At 39.4% G+C, this 23541-nt stretch overlaps 1 protein-coding gene across 2 annotated transcripts; it reads left to right on the top strand.

Moving 5' to 3' along the window:
• Positions 1 to 315: 315 nt before the first annotated feature.
• LOC133868075 (GDSL esterase/lipase At5g45920) lies at positions 316 to 18865 on the top strand. Of its 2 annotated transcripts, XM_062304886.1 has the most exons (6): positions 316 to 541; positions 771 to 939; positions 1045 to 1275; positions 17486 to 17553; positions 17734 to 17898; positions 18373 to 18865. In XM_062304886.1, exons 2-6 carry the CDS (start codon positions 841 to 843, stop codon positions 18533 to 18535), a joined length of 726 nt encoding a protein of 241 aa, XP_062160870.1. In that variant the 5' UTR covers positions 316 to 541; positions 771 to 840; the 3' UTR covers positions 18536 to 18865. The 2 variants fall into 2 exon arrangements, with proteins under 2 accessions (XP_062160870.1, XP_062160868.1); XM_062304884.1 differs by having other exon boundaries at positions 317 to 939.
• The last annotated feature ends 4676 nt before the right edge of the window (positions 18866 to 23541 follow it).

Genomic DNA, 23541 nt, shown 5'->3' with positions numbered 1-23541 from the left:
GAAGGGGTTGTTTTCTTTTATTTCTTAATAATAGAATTCAATTATATTTTAAATTTTTAACAAACTAGAAAAATTAATCTAACGATGAATAGACTTACCTGTCCCCGCAAATTAAAGTTAATTAAAAAATTCCAAACTTTTCTTAGGGACCGTACCGTCATAATGAATGCCCTCTAGTAATGAAGAAGGGCTGCGTGCAATCAATGAAAACTGCTTCTTCTCTCTGCGGCGGAGGGCTATCCGATGAGGGGACTGACCTCGGACTCTGAGGGCCCCCCACCACCCCCCCATGGCCCCTCCTCCAGCGACGGAGACCTCACAATCTCATAGAATTTAATGTAAAGTCACGTAGGTCATTTCGGCAGCAACTTTCAGTGCTCAGTTTTGGCAGTTCCGTCATTATAAAGTCCTTTCAAGGCTAGTTTCGTCCATGGTGGTGGGTCACTGAGGTGCGACGTAGAGGGCCTAGAGGCTAGAAATAAAATGCAAACCACAATTGGCTCCTTCTCCTTCCAACCCAACGAAACCGGAACACCAAAAGGTTCGCATCCAAAACCAACGTAGAGCCTGAACCAGAAAGAGTTCTCTCTCTCTCTCTCTCTCTCTCTCTCTCTCTCTTTCTCTGTAGAATACCAGCTTTTTCTTGGGGTGCACATTTAAAGGAGACCAGCTTTTTATTTAAAGACTGCGATGAACTTGACCTCCAGATTACATAAAGAAGGGAAAAAGAATCAGAATTCAGACGTTTATTAGGAGTTTGAGTTTTGCAGGTTTCATATTGCATGCCATTAGAAGGTCGAGAAAGAGTTCAGTGCAGAACCCAGTTGAAATTTGTGAAAGATGAGGCCAAAGATTTATCTTTTCGGTGACTCAATCACCGAGGAGTCCTTCGGTGATGGCGGCTGGGGTGCCTCTCTTGCCCACCATTTATCTCGCTCGGTATTTCCTAAGAATACTGAATCTTTGATTATTTTTGTTTTTTTTTTTGTTTTTGTTTTTTTTTTGGTTTTTGATGAATTGAATATTGACGGTTTTGATGATCAGGTTGATGTGGTGCTGAGAGGGTACAGCGGGTACAACACGAGGTGGGCCCTGAGGGTCCTGGACAAGGTTTTTCCGGCGGTGGAAGGGGGTGGCGGTGATCGTGATCCATTAGCAGTGACGGTGTTCTTTGGCGCAAACGACGCTTGTCTTCCTGACAGATGCTCAGCCTTCCAGCACGTGCCGCTCAATGAATATAAGCACAATATCTATTCCATTGTCTCCTATGTCAAGGTAAACTCTCTCTCTCTCTCTGTGTCCCTATTACCACACGCACGGCCGCACAGGCACGTATTATTGGGAAAAGTTGCGTTCGGTGTTGGAAACAGGAAAGTCACTATTCTTGTGTGACACGACTGTGAGGGATTAGGTAGAGATATTGGTGAGGAACGAAGAGTGGGTTGATAATTTTTTTTTTCTTTGAGAGGTCAAGGAAATGGAATGTTGCCAAAAAAAGTGGGTGAGTGAAGGCCCCGATGTCGCTATTGTTGTTTGCCACTTGGCTGTAATAGCCTCGTGCGATTAGATTATTGCTTGCTAATATGTACGTCCTTGGCTCACTCTTGTCGTCTTCGACGGCAGCCTCTCGACTCAAAGCAACAGAGGAGGCCAGTCCAAGCGTTGCATACAAAGGACTTTTGCTTGATGGTCCATCCCCTGTAGGGTATGCATTGCACGTCACTATATTAGAAGTGCAGCTAGCTAGTGCTTTGTAAATGACAGAGGTCGTTGACCACAGAATTAAAGAAAAAAAAAGTGGAAAACTTTTTGAAAGGTGGGAAAAAGGTTCTTATGAGGTTGCTTGTTATATGAACTAGGATGAGCTTTCCTGATTTATACAACTCTAGTACGCTTTTCAAGACAAATCCATGACTAATCTTGAGAAACTTTTAAGATTCAGTATACTGATTCTGCGGTAGAATTTTGTGGAAAAGCACAATCTATGGGGCAATTAATTTGGTGATATGTTTCCTTATAGAATGTTTGAGTTGGATTGCATTTATCTTTGCTTAGAGCCGGTTTGAGATTGCGCTAAGGGACTTAAAAAATGTTTTTAATACATAAAAAACTGTGCCAAAGTGCTTTTTTGACTTGCTTGCTCTAAAAAAGCCCATAACTGAGTTTTGTGAGAAGCTTAAAAATGGTTTTTTTTTAATAGACAAAAGTTTATTTCCCAAGGCAATTCTAAACAGGCTTTTAGTGTGTTTTGTCTTGTCTCAACACTAGTTAAATGAGAGAAAAGGTTGGTGACTCTTGTTTGGAGAGAGAGAGAGAGATAGAGAGGAGGAGAAAGTAAATTGAAACGTGGGTATAAAATTGGTTAAAGAAAGAATTCACACTGATTTCAGTTAATGTTATTTTTGCTTTCAAATTACATGTTTGTGAATTTTTCTACAATGCATGAAGATGAAAGCTTCCATAGGGTTCCCTTCATTACTAGTATGAATAAACTTTCTTCACACTATGTCAATGAAATTTAACATTCACTTTTGATGACATCTCATGCGATTAAGTATTTAAGTTGCATGCCTCATTCATCTCTTTAGTTGTATAGTGCCTATGACAAGACGGAGATGGTGTCCACGTCATAGATAAACTCTCATATGTAAGGAGAAGATGAGATGTCAATTTTTTTTTATTATTGATGCCCGTTGATGGGTCAATGGGTTGTTGTTTAAATTGTCTGAAATTCCAATGAATCCTATATGTAAAAAATTAAAAGAGGTGTAATAGTTCTTCTGTAGGGGCGGTAATCTTGAATTGGTTAGAAGAGAATAAGGGATAGTAGTAGTTCAAGTCTTCTTTCTTTCTTTCTTTCTTATTTTTATTTTTTATTTTTAAAAAAAATTATTTTTAGTAGGCATTGGTGCTAAAGGTTTTTTTAGCTTTGATTAGAGTAAGTGCTTTGTCTCAATTGGAGGCATCAGCCTAAGTGGTGTTGTCCCGCATAGGGAATAGTTTCATAGGGTTCGTTTGATAACGTTCTTTGGGTGGTACCTTTTTCTTTTTTAGTAGAAAAAGTGGTTTGATTTGACATAATGTGAAAATTGTTTTAAGTGTTTTGTGAGTAAAGTTGTTTGTTAATTTATTTTATTTTTATAAAAAACAAAAAGCAAACACAAAGAGCATAATCAACCGAACCCATAGGTTTTGAGGTTGAAAGTGACTGGCGTGTTTGAGTAGTGCTGTAGTGTTATAGAATTGAAAGAAATCTACTAGTTTGAGTATCATTAGGTGTATTGGAATTTTGAGTTTGTGAGTATTGTTTGTAGTTAGTGAGTGTTTATAATCTATTTTATTGAAAATGGATTTTGTGGATCTAAGCATGAGTTGGTGGAACCAAGTTAGCTCTTCCAGCACTGCGTTGATGTTTCTATGTTGGTGGAACCCAATATGAGTCATTGCCCTGTATTCTGCTTTGGCACTAAGCCATGCCACCATTGATTGTTTCTTACTTTTCCAGATGACTAGATTAACGCTTAGGAATGTACAATATCCTGTAGTAGATCATCTTATGAGGGAGAACCTACCCAATCTGCATCAGTAAAACCTTCTACCTTGAGGTGTCTTTTTGGTCTATACCATATCCCAAGACTAGGAGCTCTTTTCAAATACCGAATAGTACGAATAACAACTTCCCAATGTGAAACCTTAGGAGCTTCCAAGAACTGACTAACAACATTAATTGCATTTGTGATGTCTGGCAGGGTAATAGTAAGATACTTCAATTTTCCAACTAGACAACAATACTTACCAAGATCTTCTAATAATTCCCCGTCATCCTTTAGTAATTTCTTATTAGGATCCATTGGAATGTCATTAGAACTAGCACCCAGAAGACCTGTCTCTTCTAACAAATCAAGTACATACTTTCTTTGAGATAAATTGATTCTTTTCCGAAATCTAGCAACTTCAATCCCCAAAAAGTATCTAACTTTTCCCAAATCTTTTGTATGAAACATTTGTTCCAAAAACTGTTTCAATCGAGTAATGCCTCTTGAATCATTGCCGGTAATGACAATATCATCTAGATATACCACAAGGAGAATTTAGCCTGCACTAGTATGCAAGTGAATTACAGAATGAATTGCCTAACATCTTTGAAGATCAAACTTCATTACTGCTCTAGAGAATTTTTCAAACCATGCCCTTGGTGATTGCTTGAGACCATACAAAGCCTTTTTTAACATACAAACACGACCCTGACACTCCTCATGAGCAATAAACCAAAATGGTTACTCCATTTAAACTTCCTCATATAAGTCCTCATGTAAAAAGGGATTTTTGATATCCAATTGAAATAAGGGCAAATCAAGATTAGTAACCAATAAAATAAGTACATGAACATAATAAATTTTGGTAATTGGAGAAATGTCTCACCGTAATCAATGCCATACGTCTGTGTGTAACATTTAGCAACCAAACAAGCTTTTAATATTTCAATTGAATCAGCGAAATTAAACTTAATCGTGTAAACCCATTTGCAATCAACAGTATGTGTACCAGGTAGTAATGGAACAAGCTCCCACGTCCCATTTTGATGCAATGCCTTCATCTCCAATTCCATAGCTTGCCTCCAACCTGAGTCAAATAACAGATTTTGCGCTGTCTTTGGAATAGAAACACTAGAGAGATGGGAAATCTAATCCTGATAATTAGACCTCGTGCTATCAGATATATAAGATGCTAAATAACTAGATGTATATTCTTTGGTATTATCAAAATGCAATATAGAAGTTTTATGAACAAATTGAGTTTTAATGCATTATGAAATACTTATAAAATAGAAAGTAACTCATAACAATTTTTCATTAAAAATAACTGACAATGCTACTGAAGAGCAAGGATTGAAAATTGAAGAGCGCGAGAGGGAGAGATAGGTGCGAGATCCAGATAATATAAAGGGGAAATTACAATACTCCCTTGATATATCCACCCTATGGCGATCTGGCGCTCGATGTTTTAAAATTGGTAGATAACCTCCCTAATGTTAACGTGTGGCAATTAAGACTTTCCGTCCCCTTATTCGTTACTTTGGACAAAAAACTACCCCCGTCCCCAACCAACTCCATGATGACTGGGTCGCATTCGTGGAAGCTGTAAACACGAAGATGGAAGCGCCCTTTGAGGAGCTCTTTGATCTTCTTGAGCCGTCGGTGACAGCCATTGTGATTTGTGGCTGACACTTACGTGGTTTGGGTTGTTGGAGTTGGGAATCGGAGGAATATTCCGGTGGCATCGCTGTGGCCCATCCTGGCGATAGTGTTCTCTATGTTTCACCATTTTGAGCTCGTCGTGCAGCACGACCATTTCCCGAATAGTTTTGGTTCTTGAAGCAAAAATTATCATTTTTTCCTTCTCTCTCTCTCTCTCTCTCTCTCTCTCTCTATATATATATATATATATATATATATATATATATATATATATATATATATATATATATATATATGTTGTTCAGGAAGCAGGCACCTGGAGCTCCCTGGCCCGGGAGAGACAAACACTTCAAAAACAAAGTATACATGTTCGGATGTGGCTGGCCGAGACTGGAGTGTATATATATATATATATCAAACTCAACGGGTGAAAGAACAACAATTCTCTGTTCATGGTTTCATGCTTTCTACAACAAGCTCTAGTTCCTTTGATAAGTAAAGCTCTTAGTTCCTAAAAAGAAATAAGTAAAGAGCACGTAAAAATCCATGCAAGGGATACTTAAACAGGAATGTCATCAGGAAGACAGAAAAACTCAAGTACCCGAAAAAAAAAACCCAGTTGGAAACTTGTAGTTTCATCCATTGACCAGCTAAAATCAACGGAAAACTAGTTGGAAACTCTCTACGTACACATGCATGCATGCATGGGATTGACATTTTTCACGAGAAGCCAAAAATGTTTGTACGTTGTTTGATTCCACTCTTTGCAACGACAATGGAGCCGTTTCTGAAGAAATTCTTCCCATCTGTTCTGGAGAATATGGGGGATGCAAAGCAGAATCAATACTACATATTCGATAGCCAAATCCTGACAGCATTTACATCCTCATTGTATGTATCTGGCTTGTTGCTTCGGGTGTTATCATGTTCTGTTTTTTCAACGTTAAACAGAGGATGTGGAAAACGTGTATAGAATGCCCTGTAGAAGCTTTGTCAGTTCATTCGCACAATGAATCACACTTCTATATAAAGATGTAAAATAGTAGGTGTGAAAATATGATGAGAAAAGGTATATGGGCATCTAGAAGTAAGGTTGTTGGTAGCAATGAAAAGGAGAACGCAGAGATAGAGGCACACACAGACATGAATATCAGTAAGGCAATGATGATGATACAATAGCCTCACCAGAAATCAAACCCAAAAGGGGTGGCAATGAAGTTCTCAAAATAAGTTCTTGAAATAAATTCGAACAGAACACTACCAGAACAAAAATTAATGCAATTCTTCAAATTGTTCATATAGGTCTTTTGTAGGCACCCACCCAAAAAAAGAAAAAAACTGAAATTGACCTGAGCCGAGTAAGGAGCTCTCTAGACATTTTTATGCCACTAAGTCTGAGACAGGCTGATAAAACTTCATTGCATTGGTTTGGGTGAAGAAATGAATCAAGACGTAGAGCATGGCATGGGAAAGCGGCACAACGGGCAAAAGTGACTGTCCTTCAACTAGTGGACAATACAATCTTTGTGATACACATTCTGACATGGCATATGTCTAAGCTGATCTTCCACCTCCAAACAATCGGAAAACTCATCGAAGCACACCATACAACATGACGCCACTGACCACCATCCCATTTCAGCCTTTCAGTGGTTAATTAATCAGTAGTAGTCGATGTGGGTATTTTTGAAATGTTAAATGGGTTAAAAGGCCACGGACAACCGTCCAAAGTGATAGATAAGGGGGCAGAAGGTCTTAATTATCACACGTTGTTAACATTAGGGGAGGTCCTCTACTAATTTTTAAACATTGGGCGCCAGATTGTCATAGGGTGGATATATCAGGGGGGTAAAGTGTGATTTTTCCTAATATAAACCACCAACTTCATGCCGCATACCAATCATCCTTGTCTTGAGATCCTGAAAAATGTACAAAGAAAAAGTAAAAACTAATAAAACACTTGAGGGTTTTGGTAATTTTCCTAATGGATAACAAATTAAAAGGAAAACTAGGAACATGTAAATAGACAATAACTCAAGACTAAGGACTCATATGTTTATTGCCGGAACTAGCAACTCTAGAGAGGGAACCATTAGCGAGGGTGACACTTCAAAGTGTATCAACATGATGATAATCAGATAGGGAAGTAGACGAACCAATCATATGCTCATTTGCTCTAGAATCAATGACCCACAACTTGCTAGTGGAGGATAAGAGACAATTAGAGGCAGTACTTGATTGAGCAAGAGTTGTAGTGGAAGAGGAAGAGGCCCGCTTATGGGCTAAGAACTAAGTATACTCATCTCTCGGTCTGGAAATCAAATCAGAATCTAGAGTTGGACTTGAACCAGTAGGTGGTCTAGATGCGGTTGGAGAATCCTCCTCAAAAGAAACTTGATTGACAGGCCTGAATGTTCTGCTATGTAACTAACAATAATCCACAGAATGATTACTACAGACACAATGAGTGCAGAGGCTCACAACTCCTAGTCCAACCACCACCTCGAGAATCATGCCCACAATAAGAACCACAACCACCTCTACATCCACATCCCCCACGGCCACGGGAACTACCAAGAATGCCACAGGTGGCAATAAAAGTAGCACGATCTCCATTACGCTCATAACTCCACTGAGAACCAGTATTAGAGAGTAGTGTGCTGAATTCGAGAAAAACCTTACGAAGAGATGGGAGCTTTGAACCTCCCAAAATCTGTGCGCAAACATATTTTGGCTTTGCTTTTCCATCCACATCGTGATTTTGCTTTTCTATAGTCTTCAAGTCAGTGGAGAGTAGCTGATACGTGTTCCTATCCTTAAATGATAGAACATAGAAATTATAGAAGCTGAATCCTTGCTCTATACCTGAGCATCCATTGATCATATATAGAGGTTCATTACAGTGTTTAAGATAAATACTAACTCTAGTCTAGCAACCGGTTTCTACCTCTAAATACATTCAAACTATAACACTTGAAATCTCATCTAGCTATGACACTTTTGAATTAGGACTTTACAATAGGACACGGCTTTTGGATAGAAGTAAAAGACTTATTAGTAGTGTCCCGGTTGGACAGTTCCACAGATTGAGCCGCACAAGACTCCTACTGGAACTTTGAGTCTTGTGCGAGAGGTGTTCTAATACCCTCCCGCAAGGTCAACGGGGGAGATCGCACGTTGAGCTTGAAACAAAATTGTTGAAACTTGGCTGAAACAAGTGGTTTAGTAAGGACATCTGCAAGTTGATCCAAGCTAGGAACAAATCGAATCGGCAACGCGATCTCAGACAAAGTGGAAGTCAATTTCCACATGCTTGGTACGTGCATGGAACACCGGATTGATGGACATGTAGGTGGCGCCAATATTGTCACACCAAAGAGTTGGTGGAAAAGAGGTTTGAACTCCAAGTTCTTGAAGTAGTGCCCGGATCCATAAAAGTTCGGCTGTGGTGTTTGCAATAGCCTTATACTCGACTTCTGTAGATAAACGAGAGACAGTGGGTTGTTTGTGTGAGCTCCAAGACACCAAATTTGACCATAGAAACACACAATAGGCACCGGTGGAGTGACGATCATCTGAACATCCAGCCTACTTAGCATTTGAGTAAGCTTGGAGATCATTGGAAGAGGTTCGATGAAGAAGGAGACCATGAGACATTGTATGTTGCAAGTATCTGAGGATTCTTTTAACTTCCTGCCAGTGTGGTTTAATAGGTCTATGCATGAATTAGCAACCCGGTTTGCAGTAAAACTCAAGTCGGGTCTTGGGAGAGATAGATATTTGAGGGAGCCCATTATACTGTGGTAGAGAGACGGATCATCCATTGGATCTCCTAAAAATGCAGATAGAGCTGAAGAGGAAGCCATTGGAGGAGTGACAGGCTTTGCTTCATGCATGTTTGTCTTCTTCAAGAGGTTCATGATATAGCGCCGTTGAGAGAGAAGAAGACCAGAGTTTAGTTTGAGAACTTCAACACCAAGAAAATAATGTAAATCACCTAAATCTTTAACAGCAAAGTCAACATTAAGAAGCTGGAGCAGATCAGTGATGGCAGCTGGATCCGAGGCTGTGATGATGATGTCAGCAATGTAGATAAGCAAGAAAATGGTGACTAACATTGTTTAGTAAAGAAAAAGTGAAGAGTCGGCCTTGGACCCTATAAAACCAAGTTGGTTTAGCTTGTTACTTAACCTGGAAAACCAGTCTCTAGGAGCCTGTTTGAGACCATATATAGCCTAGTGGAGCTTGCACACATGATGAGGAAAGTTAGGATTGACAATCCCGGTGGCTGAACCATATGAACATCCTCGAATAAAAGACCATGAAGAAAAGCATTATGAATATCAATCTGTTTCATTAACCAGCCAGCAGAATATGCAGGGAAAGCACTGTTCGGATTGTAGTAGGCTTAACAACCGGACTATAAGTTTCTCCATAGTCCACATCGGCTTGTTGATGAAATCCTTTGGCTACCAGTCGTGCTTTGTGTCTCTCTATGGATCCATCGGCTTTTCTTTTCAGTTTGAGCGCCTATTTGCATCCCACTGGATTTTGTGAGGCTTGTGGAGGGAGAGTGACCATGTCTGATTATGTAAAAGAGCATTAAACTCAAGTTGCATTGCGTTTCTCCATTCTGAAATACTCACAGCATTTGAGAAATAGGTCGGTTTCTGGGTGGCTAATGCATGCTGTGTTAATAAACCCCGAGGAGCAGGGTATCGAACAGTACCATCTGTGAGCTGTCTTTACTGAATGATGTTGTTCATAGACTTGGTACACATGGGGTGTATCTGGGCGGGAGGAGTTTCCTCATAGGGACTGGAACAAGAGCCTTGTGGTGCTACAAAATTGGAAGGAGAGGAACTGGACAAAGGAGAGGACTTTAGAGGTATAGGTGAATGTGGTGGTGTAGGAGGTTGTGTTGAAGATGGAGTGGGAGAAGATATCAGAATAGGAGGAAGAATAGTGGCTTGAACAGGGGTAGAAATAGGAGGAATACAGAAGCATGAGGAGCATAAGGAAATCGGGATTCATGGAATATGACATCCCGAGAGATGTACATTCAGCCAGATTCAATGTGAAGGCATTTATAGCCTTTGTGATGTTGACTATAACCAAGAAAAACACATTCTTTTGAGCGTTGGGAGAATTTAGTTACTGGTGCGTTTGGTTCGTAGTGATATTCAATATTCGAACCGGGTTTTTATTCAAAAACCCATACCCGGATCCAAGTTGAATAAAACCCATGGGTCACTTGAATAAAGTTTGAATAGTTTGAATAAATCCATCATATATTTTTTTTAATTATTTTTTACCATACCAATCATTATACACAACTTTTCATACAATCCAATCATTTCCAATCATTTTATACTATTATAAAACACTTTTTTAAAACCCATCATATATTTTTTATTATTATTTTTTACCATACCAATCATTATACACAACTTTTCATACAATCCAATCATTTCCAATCACTTTATACTATTATACAACACTTTTTTCCAATCTTCCAAATTCAACACCCAAACACATATTCAAAAGAATCTAAATTATATTCAACATCCAAACACATTTTCATTGCCTTGAAATCCGTGATCAGATTCTGAATATTATTCATATTCGAAATATTCGATACCCAAACGCACCATACGAGTGCCGTAAGGCCGGAGATTTGGAAAACATGCACAAATGAATACTTTGAGAAACTTGTAATCAGGAACTTGGTGAAATAATATTTCAAAGGGTGACTGATTATTGAGCAATGGAGTTGGCATTCTATTTATGAGATAACAGGAGATAAGGCAAGCATCTTCCCAGAATTTTTTAGGGAGATGACTCTCAGCCAGTAGGGCTAGAGTTGTGTCAATTAAGTGTCTATGCTTGTGTTCGGCACAACCTTGTTGTTGGTGTGTATGAGGACAAGAAAGACGATGTGTGATGCCGTGGGACTGAAAATAAGAGTGAAGATTTCGGTATTCACCCCCCCAGTCAGATTGCACATTGATTATTTTTGTGTTTAAGAGACATTCAACCATAACTTGGAATTTAAGAAAAATAGACATGACATTTGATTTGGCTTGTATAGGAAAAACCCAAGTAAAACGACTAAAGGCACCAATGAATGACACATAAAACCGACTTCCGTTTATTGATAATGTTGGAGAATGTCCCCATACATCAGAGTAAATTAATTGTAAAGGACTACAAATTTGAGAACTAGAAGAACTAAATGGCTGCTGATGACCCTTGGCTTGTGCACATGCAGAGCAAGGGGATGAAGCCTTATTTGAAGAAACTGGAAGGTGGAACTGAGAAAGAACATGCTGAATTGTGCAAAAAGAAGGATGACCTAAGCGCTTGTGCCATGAAGCTGCAAAAGCGCGTTCACCGACAAGGGCTTGTTTTATTGACGAAGAACTAGATGACAGAAGAAGTTGATAGAGGCCATCTTTAATGCGCCCTTGATGGAGGATGGCCCTGGTTTGAATGTCCTTAATCAAAAAATAAGAGGAGTGAAATTCGAAAAATACAGAGTTGTAAAGGGCGAATTTTTGAACAGAAAGAAGATTTATAGAGATGGACGGAACTCGGAGGAGTTGTTTTAGGATAAATTGACAACGAGAAAAGGTGAATAATGCAGAACCAACATGAGATATAGGCAAACCTATTCTATCCCCTACTCGGATCTGATCCTGGCTGTGATAGTCTTCATGAGATAAGTTGAGGTGCTACAACTCGTTAGTGACATGGTGTGTAGTTTCTGTGTTCGGATACCAAACGTCCTCTGCTGGTAGTGTAGGTGTTGAGTAGTAGGCCTGTGGAGAAGCAGGAGCTTGTTGGTTTGGAATAGGATCCTGTCGGTGGTAGCAACAAAAGGCAGTATGTCATAGTTTCCCACACATCTGGCAGGTAGGACGGGAATTGGTAGCAGCATCAAGGGGGAAATATGAGCCACGACCACGATTGTTTGGGAAGTATCCACGACCACGGTTGAAGGGGTGTCCTCCATGGCCACGGTAACCTCTGCCTCTAGGTGTGAAAGAGCGATTTGTAAAATTTGCAGCAGCTGGAGGAAGATCAAGAGTAGATGTCTGCTGGTCCAGGCGCATCTCGTGAGCTAGTAGATGGCCATAGAGTTCATCTATGGATAAGGGATCAACCCTGGTTGTGGGAGAGGTCACAAATGGGTCATATTTGGACCCAAGACCCTAGAGGAGGAAAGAGACGCTCTCAAAGTCATTGAGAGGTTGTCCGGCGGCAGTGAGAGTGTCACTGAGAGTCTTGATAGTTTGGAAGTATTTTGTAATGGAGTTGCTACCTTTCTTTACTGTGGCAAGTTGAAAGTAGATTTGCATAACTCTAGCACGGGCTTGAGATGCAAACATGGAGAGTAGAGTCGACCAGAGAGCGGCGGAAGAGACGCTACCAATTGCATGGACCACGTAGGGTTCGGTCAGTGTGGAGATAAGGATGTTGAATATCATCTGATCGCGTTGGTTCCACGCAAGAAATTCTTGGTTGACAATTGTGGCAGGGGCTCCAACATCAGTAGATGGATTCAGAATTGTTTGAGGAGGCCGAGATGAGCCGTCGAGAATACCATAGGTGTCTTGGCCTTTGATGTAGGCGAAGATTTGGGTTCTCCACGCCATGAAGTTTCCTTTGGAGAGTTTGATATGAAGATTTTGATTCATGTTGGGTATGATAAAGACAATCGGCTGCGGTTGGGGAGGTGGGAGATGAGGTTGAGTGGCTATGGAAGCCACCAAACTGACAGAAGCACTAGAAGATTTAGAATCAGAATGGGCCATAGATCAAGACGTGTGTCTTTGAGATGGCTTTGATACCATGATATAGAACGTAGAAATTATAGAAGCTGAAATCTTGCTATATACCCGAGCATCCATTGATCATATATAGAAGTTCATTATAGAGTTTAAGATAAATACTAACTTTAGTCTAGCAACCAGATTCTACCTTTAAATAAATTCAAACTATAACACTTCAAATCTCATCTAGCTGACACTATTGAATTAGGACTTTACAATAGGACTCAGCTTTTGGATAGAAGTAGAAGACTTCTTAGTAGAGTCCCGGTTGGACAGTTCCACAGATTGAGCCGCACAAGACTCCTGCTGGAACTTTGAGTCTTGTGCGAGAGGTGTTCTAAAATTAATGATGGCCACAAATTGATTGGATATTTGTCCACAGTTTGTGCACCTTGCTTAAGCCCAAAATATTGTTTACATGCCTCATAAATCCAAGTGATATTTCCGATACCAGAGTACATATGGTTGAGATGATCCCAAATGTCCTTGGTAGTAGGAAGATAAATACACGATGATCCTAGTGGAACAGGTGTTCTGAGGCTTATTCGAGGTTAAGTGATTTTACAATCCCTTTCCTTTGAGAAATACTTAGACAAATCGTACCCGATAAACATAATTCTTTTATACAATCCCTTTCCTTTGAGAAATACTTAGACAAATCGTACCCAATAAACACAATTCTTCCCATTCATCTTCACATAAGTTAAGGGAGCCGAAGGGACAATATCTAATTTAGTGACCATAATGTTAATCGAATTCACCAATCCATATAACAATAGCAATATGGAAAATAATCCACCACAATAATGAAAAAAAAAATCCCCCACAACAAACAATTAAAATAATGAAAAAAACCCACAAACAGTGTTGGAATAGGCCAAAACAAACAGCTCAAACCGAAGCAAATCAGCCAAAATATTGTAGAAAGAGAGAGGATCTGGTTGAAATACTGATGAATTGAACAAAAACCAATGCAAACCGGCTGAACCGGACAATAAACAAGCAAAATTGGCCTGAACCGGCTGAAAAACATTGAGGATTAATTTGAACCGGCCACAAAACACCAAAAACCGAACTGAACCGACTATAAATACTGAAATGAACTGAACTGGATCCAGATGAAAATCGGGTTGACCCGTTGTTTCATCTGGATATGTGTTGGGTCTTAAGGCACTTTGGGCCAGTGTTGAATTGGTTTAACCCAGATTCTGTTTGGGATGGGCTTGATCCGATCCAAACTAGAGCTACTGTTAGCCTCGATAAGGATATCCTTATTGCCAATAAGGAATAGAAACCATCAACAACCAAATAGGGACCCTCATCTCCGACAACTCATCGAAAACTCGCTAGTGACAGAGAGATCTTGTTGGCGACAACAACGAAGGTAGCCATAGAAGAAACAGACGACCAAAGAGAAACTTTTAAACTTCAACTCAACCTTCCATCGACCATTGGTGACGGTAATACCGGCGCCATGTACCTTGTTAGGGTTTTAGTGTTGGCTTATTCAGTGATCAAAACAATGTTTGTAATTCTTTTAAGCCTTAGGGTTCTAGTCATCTTCAAACTAGAGTTGGTTAATGAAGAGCAATATTGGGATCAACAACCTTTTCAACAAAGACATTCTGTCGTGGTCACTCTAGTAGGCTACCTGAGAGCCTCGTCAGCAAAGCATGATGGGCGTCTTGTCGTGACCTTCAAGTAGTACTCCAAGGAGCTTCGTTAGCAAGCCATCCTTACAAGATCTGTTATTAGATATGAAAAATTCAAGTTTGTGTATGCTATCCTAGAAAAACCTAGTCGGAGTAAAACAATCATATCTTTTGGTTTCAACATTAGATGAAGGCCAACTTGATGGCGTTGGAAAGCGGACTATATATTTTTCAGTTCTTATGTTTACCAAGTCAAAACGAGTTGTGAATCGAAGTCTAAAAAATCTAAACAGAATAGCTCGTAAACAGGGCATTTGGACGAGTTGAAGGGAGAGAAGCGTGTTAGGAAAAGCTCGTCAACGAGCCGGTCTTGACCACTTGAAAAATTGCAAAACCCTAGTTGACTTAACTAAAAAAGCCTTGTTTTCTCCTAAGCTATTTAAGCCTCATAACCCACGGCTTCACTTAAAGAGGCTATTTCTTAGTTGTTTTGGAGAGTTTCTTCTACATTCTTGACGGTGCCAAACCTTCTCCTTCATGTGCTAAGACAAAAAATTCATCTTATGTGCTTACTATAGTATCTCAGAGTTTTGTTCAAACCACACCAAATCACAAATCTTCAGCCTGTCGAAGTTCTGAAAAGGGAGATCAAGTAAAAGAATTATCCAGAGGTTTTGGGAGAACTACTGCGGTAGCAGGCAATTGGGTCGCTTGTCCAGTACAAAGAGAGTTTCAACTACAAAGGTTTTATGATTATGAACTTTTTGTAATTTCTTGGTGGATTAATTCCTGGGTTTGGCTGTCTCAGGGTGTTTTACCTTTGGAGAGTTCTTCTAAAGGTTTCACTTCGTCAACAAAAAATTGTGTTGATTGTGTGATTGTTGGTTTATATCTTATGTGGTTTGATAATTTGATATATAGCGTTGTATAAATTTAATTTGTCATTGTTGCTGCGCATCATGTAATCACCCCTTCTGGGTGATTGTTTGGAGGGTGAAAGATGTTTGCATGTACGACCAGTGTGGTAACTTTTTCGGGATTAAATGATACTGCTTGTGAGTTAAGAGTTTGTTTGTTTTGCGAGTATGAAAGCACCATTGGGTGTTTTTTAGTTTGTGAGAGCTAGTCAAGTGTTTGTAATTCATCTTCTTGATAGTGAATTTTGGTTGGTATGAAGTTGGCCGAACCACCTATAGGAATGCTTTCTCTAGAATTGAATTCTATCATATTGGGGTATTAATTGTTTCCACAATAACAGTTTTGTTACGATCTCTTCGTCTGTTCAGTGTTTTGAACAGTATTAGATAATGCTAAATGTAGAAAAAATGGCTTATTGTCAGTATATTTGTCATGTTGAGCTCTCATGTGGTGTTTAGCACATGTTAGTTTGTTGTTTGATGTGGCACCTCCAAATAGGTAGCTGCCTAAAACAAATATCACAGAACTCTTTGTATGTATTACATAACATGATTCTTACATATTTGGTTTCCTTGGTTTATGGGGAATTTGAATCTTGGAAATTATGTAGGAAAACCTCCATACACACTTTTTCTGGCCCGAGAAGCATGCTCGATTGGTTATGTAGAAAAACCTTTAATGGTATCCTTTCTTTTTGATTTTGTATATAATTTCAAAATATAAAGGTGGCTTTTTCTATGCTTGAAAACCTTTGCACAAGTTTCTTCTGCTTAAGAGTGCACTTTGTTGCATAAATTTTAAGGTTTCATTAAATGGACAATCTTTATAAATGATAATACTTGTTTGACAGTGTAGCATAATGTTTCGCTTCCCTATTATTGATGAATAAAATCTGCTAGGAGCTTAGGAAAAAAAAAATCTGCAAGGAAAATATCCAATTGTGTCCGAAATGATAGTTGAGAATATAGTTGTGGTGACAAAGTATCTTGTAAACTTAACTTTGTTTTAAGGAGCAATTGTGTTCCATGTGGGCCTGGAAAAACCGACTTTGCTAGTAAGGGGAGAAAAAAGGAAAAGAGAACTCTACCTTCTCTTCTCCTTCTTTCTAGCAGAAATAATCAGGATTGAAAGGTCAATGTTATTATTTCCTAGATGTTTATTTATACAATCATGACTTGCATAGATTAGTATCGTGGCCATTATTGGTTCAGGTTAGCACTAAGTCACAAAGGAAGATGGCTTCCTTGATTTAATATGGTTGAGAATTACTGTAACAATATAGAGACACACGAGGCATATCTGTGCGATACCCCAAAAGAATTAGTCATTAATATAGCTTCTTGAATCATTCATTTAGCTTAGTTTGGCCTGCATTGCACTGCAATGTCTTAGTGCTACATGGCGTTATTAGGTAAAGTACTCTAATATCATTTGTCAAAAGCTAGAAATGCAATAACCACACCTGTTTGGTATGGCAAAAGAACTAGTCACTATTAGAGGATAAGAAATAGATAAGACCATCACAAGTAGTTGGAGCCTCTCCCTGCACATTGTATTCGATAGGTGATCAGATCTTTGGTTCATATATGCATGCTTCAATTTGTAAAACCTTCACCAGTGCTTGGGTGCAGTAAGGATATGTAGGTTGAACTTTCTAGTCATATGTTTCTGAAATCCAACTCTGTTTAGTTACACAAGTACATTGAAGCTTTTTATAGTTCAACATCAATGAACGGGAGTTATCTGCTACAGGTATCTCACCATGTAATTTTTCTTACTTAATAGTTTTCTGCATCCCTAAATATTTGCTTTCCATTTCAGCCTTTCTATTTATGTTGCACTTTTTTTTAAAAAAAAAAAAAAAAAATTCTTTTGGGTTCAGAAGCGATGGCCAAAGACTCAAATTCTTCTCATAACTCCTCCCCCAATTGATGAAGAAGGGCGCCTCCGGTATGATTCTAGCATACAAGATCTCTAGTTTCTTCATAACATCCATGTCATGTATAAGTTTTCGTTGCAGGATGTCCTTTAGACCTTGATAGTAATGTACAATCATTGGTCATTTAAGATAGTGATATGACTTAAATTGAGAATGAAGGGCGTTCCATCTTGAAAAACTGTTTGATGCAGACATCCTTATGTTGAGAATCCATCGGGTCTGCCTGAGAGGACAAACGATGTAGCTGGTGCTTATGCGAAGGCATGTGTCTCTGTTGCTAAAGAATGTGGGGTCCCAGTGGTAGACCTCTGGACCAAAATGCAGCAGCTGCCTGACTGGGAAAATGTTTATCTGAGGTACTGCATGATACTCTTTTCATGCATTTATAGCATGTTTGCATGTGCATCACATAATTGGTTGTAACTGGTGAACTAAGAATGTTGATTAGCTTCATGTGATTATCTAATCTGGCCAATAAACCATTGTTCTAACTTTTAGTAAGTATGGAGTGAACTTCTTTATACACTAAAAATTAAACCATGATATTCAATTCAAAATCAACTTGTATATTCATGTCAATACAGCTGTTCCTATGGCCACAGTGGTAGTTCTTTTCGCGGGATGATTTTTCAAACATGTGTGATGACCTTTTAATTGATGAAGTTATCATATTGTAAGAATTTGGTGCTTAAATGGATTCTTTTGACTGCCATTAGTCGGGGAGGTATGGTTTTCAAGGAGAGTCTGTATTCTATTGTCTTTATCTTATTATGACTATGCAAGATGCAAGCAATAGTTGTCTGATGATTTTTCGTATATTGAAAAAGCAGAGATGGTTTGCACCTCACTCAGAGTGGAAACAGGATTGTGTTTGACGAAGTTGCCAAAAAGCTGATGAATGAAGAAGGCCTGAGTCTAGAAAATTTGCCAGTTGATCTTCCCCTGATAAGTGAGATTGACCCTAATGACCCCCTTAAGGCGTTCCAGAAGTAACATATATAGTTGTTTATGGGTAGCGTCTCACATGTTTTTGTGGGTTTACGATAGAAAGATTTGTATTTCCCTATGAACAATTGTTCATTTTCTATTGTAACGACATGTTTCAGCTTGCAAGGGTAAAAGTCAAACATAATACTTTATTATGAGAGGGAAGTTTTATCTTGTTAGTAAAGATGCTTGTGTTTTTTGTTTCTTAGATATATGTGGCGGAGGCAAGAGGAAGAGAGGAAGAAGATGTCTCCTTCCTTGATTTCTTTGAAAGGAGAAGAATGAAAAACAGTGTATTTTTGTTGAACAAGTGGTAAAAGAGGCTTTGTTATCTCATTACATATTTAACTCTGAAGGCTTTTGAAATGCAAATTTTTGTTTGAATGTGCTTTGAGTGTCCATCTAACCTGATCCTTTTTGAGTTTTGTTTCTCTCAAACTGATACATGTAGTACTATTGTTCAATTTGTTTAACACAATCTTTTGGTCTTCCTTCATAATTATGTTTATGTTGTCTAATCTCTGTGCTTTGGTGCCTACGAATGATGATTTCCTAGGAATATAAATAAATATTTCTAGTAGTTCAAAGTATTGAACTAGAATGACTATTTATATTCACTTGTTTGGTAACAAGACAAGAATAACCAAATTTGTTAGGAGGAATGGAATTAGAGTTTAAACCAAAATTTTTAAAATATCTTTACTTAAATAATATTTCAAATACCATTTTTGTTTTGAGTAAAAAAAAAAAAAAAAAAAACATTTGTATTCATCGTCTGGTGACAACACAGGACCACCAAAGAAGGCAACAGATGGTGGTGGGTAATTGTGGAGGATTTACCTAATATGGTTACCAGCAGTAGGCTTGACTGCACGGTTGCTTGTGGTGGGTTGGGCGGTGGCCAGTGATTAGCTAGCTGTCAATGGGCTGCCAGGGCTGGGTTAGTGGGTGGCCGGCTGGAGAAGAGGAATAATAATGACTTTTTTTTTGGGTGTGTGTGTGTAAAAAAAAGAGGAAAAAAAATACAAAATCATTTAGTGGTTTACCAGATTTAAAATTATCTCCATGTGATATGAAAATGAACTCAAAGGCTTAAAAGTCTATGGGGTATGCAAAAAAAAAAAAAAAACCACTCTCCATAGTTAAATTCCGTCAAAACACTTAATGGATTCCATTAACGTCCATGTCACCACCAATAAAATGACAAATGTCACTTTGAATTAAAAATTATTATTACTATAATTATATATATAACTAAAAAATTAAAAAAAATATTAAAATGTAAAGATTTATACTTTCTTTTTTTTTTTTTTAAAAAAGAAAAAAACAGAAAAACAGAAAAAAAATAAAACAAAGGGGGTAGTTCGTTAGCCCACCCCCTTGGCAGGGGTAGCCTAGAAGCCACCCCAAGAGGTAGATAGGTGTGGTTAGCCGCCAGTCCCAGCCCATGAAGGGGTCCGCGCCACCCCCAACCATCTTTGACCTTTGGGGTGGATTGCGGGCCACCCTAGTGTTGGGGTGGTCGTCGAGCCACCCCAATGTTGGGGTGGTCTTCGAGCCACCCCTAGTGGTGGCTGAGGGTGGCTCGAAGGCCATCCCAGTGGAAGCAGAGGGTAGCTTGCACAACCCCAGAGCCACTGTCAGCCCATAAAGGTGGCCCCGCGCCATCCCAAGCAACCACTAAAAAAATAACCATGGCATACGACCCCAAAGCCACCTCAGGCCGTGCGTCACCCCCAGCCACCTTTGAGAAAATAACTTTTAGGGCTTTTTCATTCTTGATGGAATAACTATTTCTTACCTTTTTGTGAGGAATAGCTATTTCTATGTAATTTTGTACGACATATTCAATATTAGTAAACATAATTATTAGTTTCTTCTGGTCATGCTACGAATATTATGAGCCCCAAAAAAATAAAAATTCATGATCTCCCAAAAGATATGAAAAGAAAAATGTAAGAGCTTTTTGGGAGGACTTACTATTTGAAGTTTGTCCTAATGGAATTGTTAGTTTGTAATTGGCCTCATTCTGATTGGACAAAATCACTTGTATATAAAGATGCTTTCTAGTAGGGATTCTGCTATTAAGAAGTGTTCCAGAAATTCTGCACTGTTTGCAAGTCAAGAAAAATTGGTTCCTTGCCAGCGGTCCGGACGACGTGTCATCTCGTCCGGACGCTCATCTGTCCATAGTTCCAGCCATCCGGATGACGTGCCATACGGTCCGGACGCCCGACAGACAAAGCATCATTCGTCCGGACAACGTGGATTTCTGTCCGGACACTCCTCTGCATCGAGAAGCTTCTGTTCTAGCTTGCATCCGTCCGGACGATTCAGCAGCCCGTCCAGACGACTCTCAGTGATCGATCAAGTTTCAGATTTTCTTTCCAAAATCAAATATGGGAAGATTGCTACAACCGTCTCGACGACGTGGATTCCCGTCTGGACGCGCTACTCCTTAAGGCAAGTTCGCAAATTCAAAACTCTACTGTCCAGACGTCAGCCTATCAGGGTCCGGACATGCGTTCATCAGATATGGAAATTGCGTGTAGAAAATCAACTGTTCGGACGGCCATCCTCATGGTCCAGATGCGCGAAGCCTTAGTAAGGAAATTACTTGCAGCGGACGTGCGATCGTCCGGACGACAGTGCCTCACCATCCTGACGCGGCTCTCAAACAGGAAAGATTTTCAGCGAAAATCTCAGAATTTTTGTCACACAGTTGTCCGTCCAGACGGCCCATGACCACCATCCGGACGGCACCCGACGACAGTGCCTCACCATCCTGAAGCGGCTCTCAAACAGGAAAGATTTTCAGCGAAAATCTCGAAATTTCTGTCGCACAGTTGTCCGTCCGGACGGCCCATGACCGCCGTTCGGACGGCGCCCGTATTTATCAAAGCAGTCGCCTATTTGAACCCTCATCCTATAAATAGAGGCCCCTGGTCATTGAGAACTGCAAGAATTCGGTATTAAATTTCACTAGAGCTTAGAGAGTTATTTGTGAGGTTATTGAGCTGATTTATTCTCTCTAAAGCCATTGCTGTGTGTGCTGTTGCTGCACTTAAACTGAAGTCTATCTTAGGAGTCGGCCCTAAGGTAAAAGATTCCATTGAAGACCCCTTAAGGTAGGAGACCTGGTTGGGAGGCGTTCGTGTTGGGTTACACGTTAGAGATCAAGGTACGACCATTGCATCAGAGGTATGTGAGTATTACTATCTTGTATCTAGTCTTGTCTTCTGAGTAGTAGATATCCTGGGTTTGGCTGCCCCGGAATGGTTTTTCTCATATCGAGTTTCCACTTCGTTAACAAAAATTCTTGTGTTATTTATTTTCCGCATTATTTTGTTAACACATTACGCGCGCGCGCACACACACACACACACACACACATTTGCGTTTATTTTAGAAGTCAATTTCATTTTTCAGGAATTTTAATGCCTATCTAATACTGATGATGCAGCTGTTGGTACGGCCGACCCCAAGCCAAGAATGCCTGCAAAAGTCTCATCAATGTAAGCTCATAGACTTGTGGAGGTGCCAATAAGAAATACCTCCGATTTTTAAGTCGATGAGAGATTCTGAGACAGAGAAAAGAAAAAGAATGCTAGAATGGAGGAGTGACATAATTAATGTACCTGGAATGATTGCTTTCTCTTACATACGTGGAGTGCCTCTTCCCCTGACATGGCATTGGCCAGGCGTCATCCAATAATAGGTGTAGAAGATCAGATTATTTGGCTTTTCAAGCTTACTCATCTAGTGAGCGTTTATTCAGTATATATAGAGTTTACATAGAATACAAGATAAGTCCTATCTTCTAGCTTTCTAATCTAACACTAACTCTTAGAGAACCTGATTACAGGTATTCTATTTTAATACAGAAACTGTAATTAGCAAACTAAATACAAGTAGAACTTTTCCACTTAATCTTATCCTTATCAATCGGTTGTGTTATCAACACTCGCTAGGAGTTTAATTGGGAGTCTTCTTAACACACTCACTAGGAGTCTTAATTGTTTGAGAACCACTTGGAGTGTGTTATGTGTTAATACCCTCCCTCAAGTTCAACGGGAGTGATCAGACGTTGAGCTTGTAGGATAGATGATGAAACCATTTGGAAACAAGCGGCTTAGTAAGTACATCCGCAAGCTGATCAGCACTCGGAACAAAGAGAATCTCCAAATCTTTGGAAGCAACTAATTCTCAGACAAAGTGGAAATCAATGGCCACATGTTTGGTGCGAGAATGGAATATCGGATTGACAGACAAGTAAGCTGCACCAATGTTGTCACACTAAAGTTTTGGTGGAGTAGGAAGTGGAATGCCAAGTTCTTGGAGAAGAGAACGTATCCAGATTAATTCAGTAGTCGTGTTAGCAACTGACTTGTATTCAGCTTCTGTTGAAGACCTGGAAACAGTCGACTGCTTGTGAGAACTCCAAGAAATCAAGTTGGAACCTAAGAAAACACAATAAGCACCAGTGGAATGACAGTCATCATGGCATCCTTCCCAATCAGCATCCGAATAGGCTTGAAGAGAACGTGATGAAGTCTTGTGCAGTAACAAGCTATGAGTGATTGTATGCTTGAGGCATTTAAGGATCCGCTTGACAGCTTGCCAATGGAGCTTGGTTGGACGATGCATAAATTGACAAACACGATTGACAGCAAATGCCAAATCTAGACTAGTAAGTGACAAGTACTGAAGAGAACCAACCGTGCTACGATATAAAGTGGGGTCTTCCATAGGATCTTTTGTGAATGTTGATAAGGCCGAAGAAGAAGACATTGGAGAGGCTACTGGTTTGGCTTCGATCATATTTGTTTTGGTGAGTAAGTCCCGAATATACCGCTACTGTGAAAGTAAGAGATCATCCTTCATGGGTAGAACTTCAACCCCAAGAAAATTAATAGTGCAAAGTACCCAAGTCTTTAACAGTAAAGTCGATGCTTAGTAGCTGTAAAAGGTCATCAATGGCAATAGGGACTGATGAAACAATGATAATATCA

Source organism: Alnus glutinosa, chromosome 5 (genome assembly GCF_958979055.1).
Source record: "Alnus glutinosa chromosome 5, dhAlnGlut1.1, whole genome shotgun sequence".
NCBI lineage: Eukaryota > Viridiplantae > Streptophyta > Magnoliopsida > Fagales > Betulaceae > Alnus > Alnus glutinosa.
Note: the sequence above shows the minus strand (reverse complement) of the source record. Positions and strands in the feature narration are given on the sequence as shown.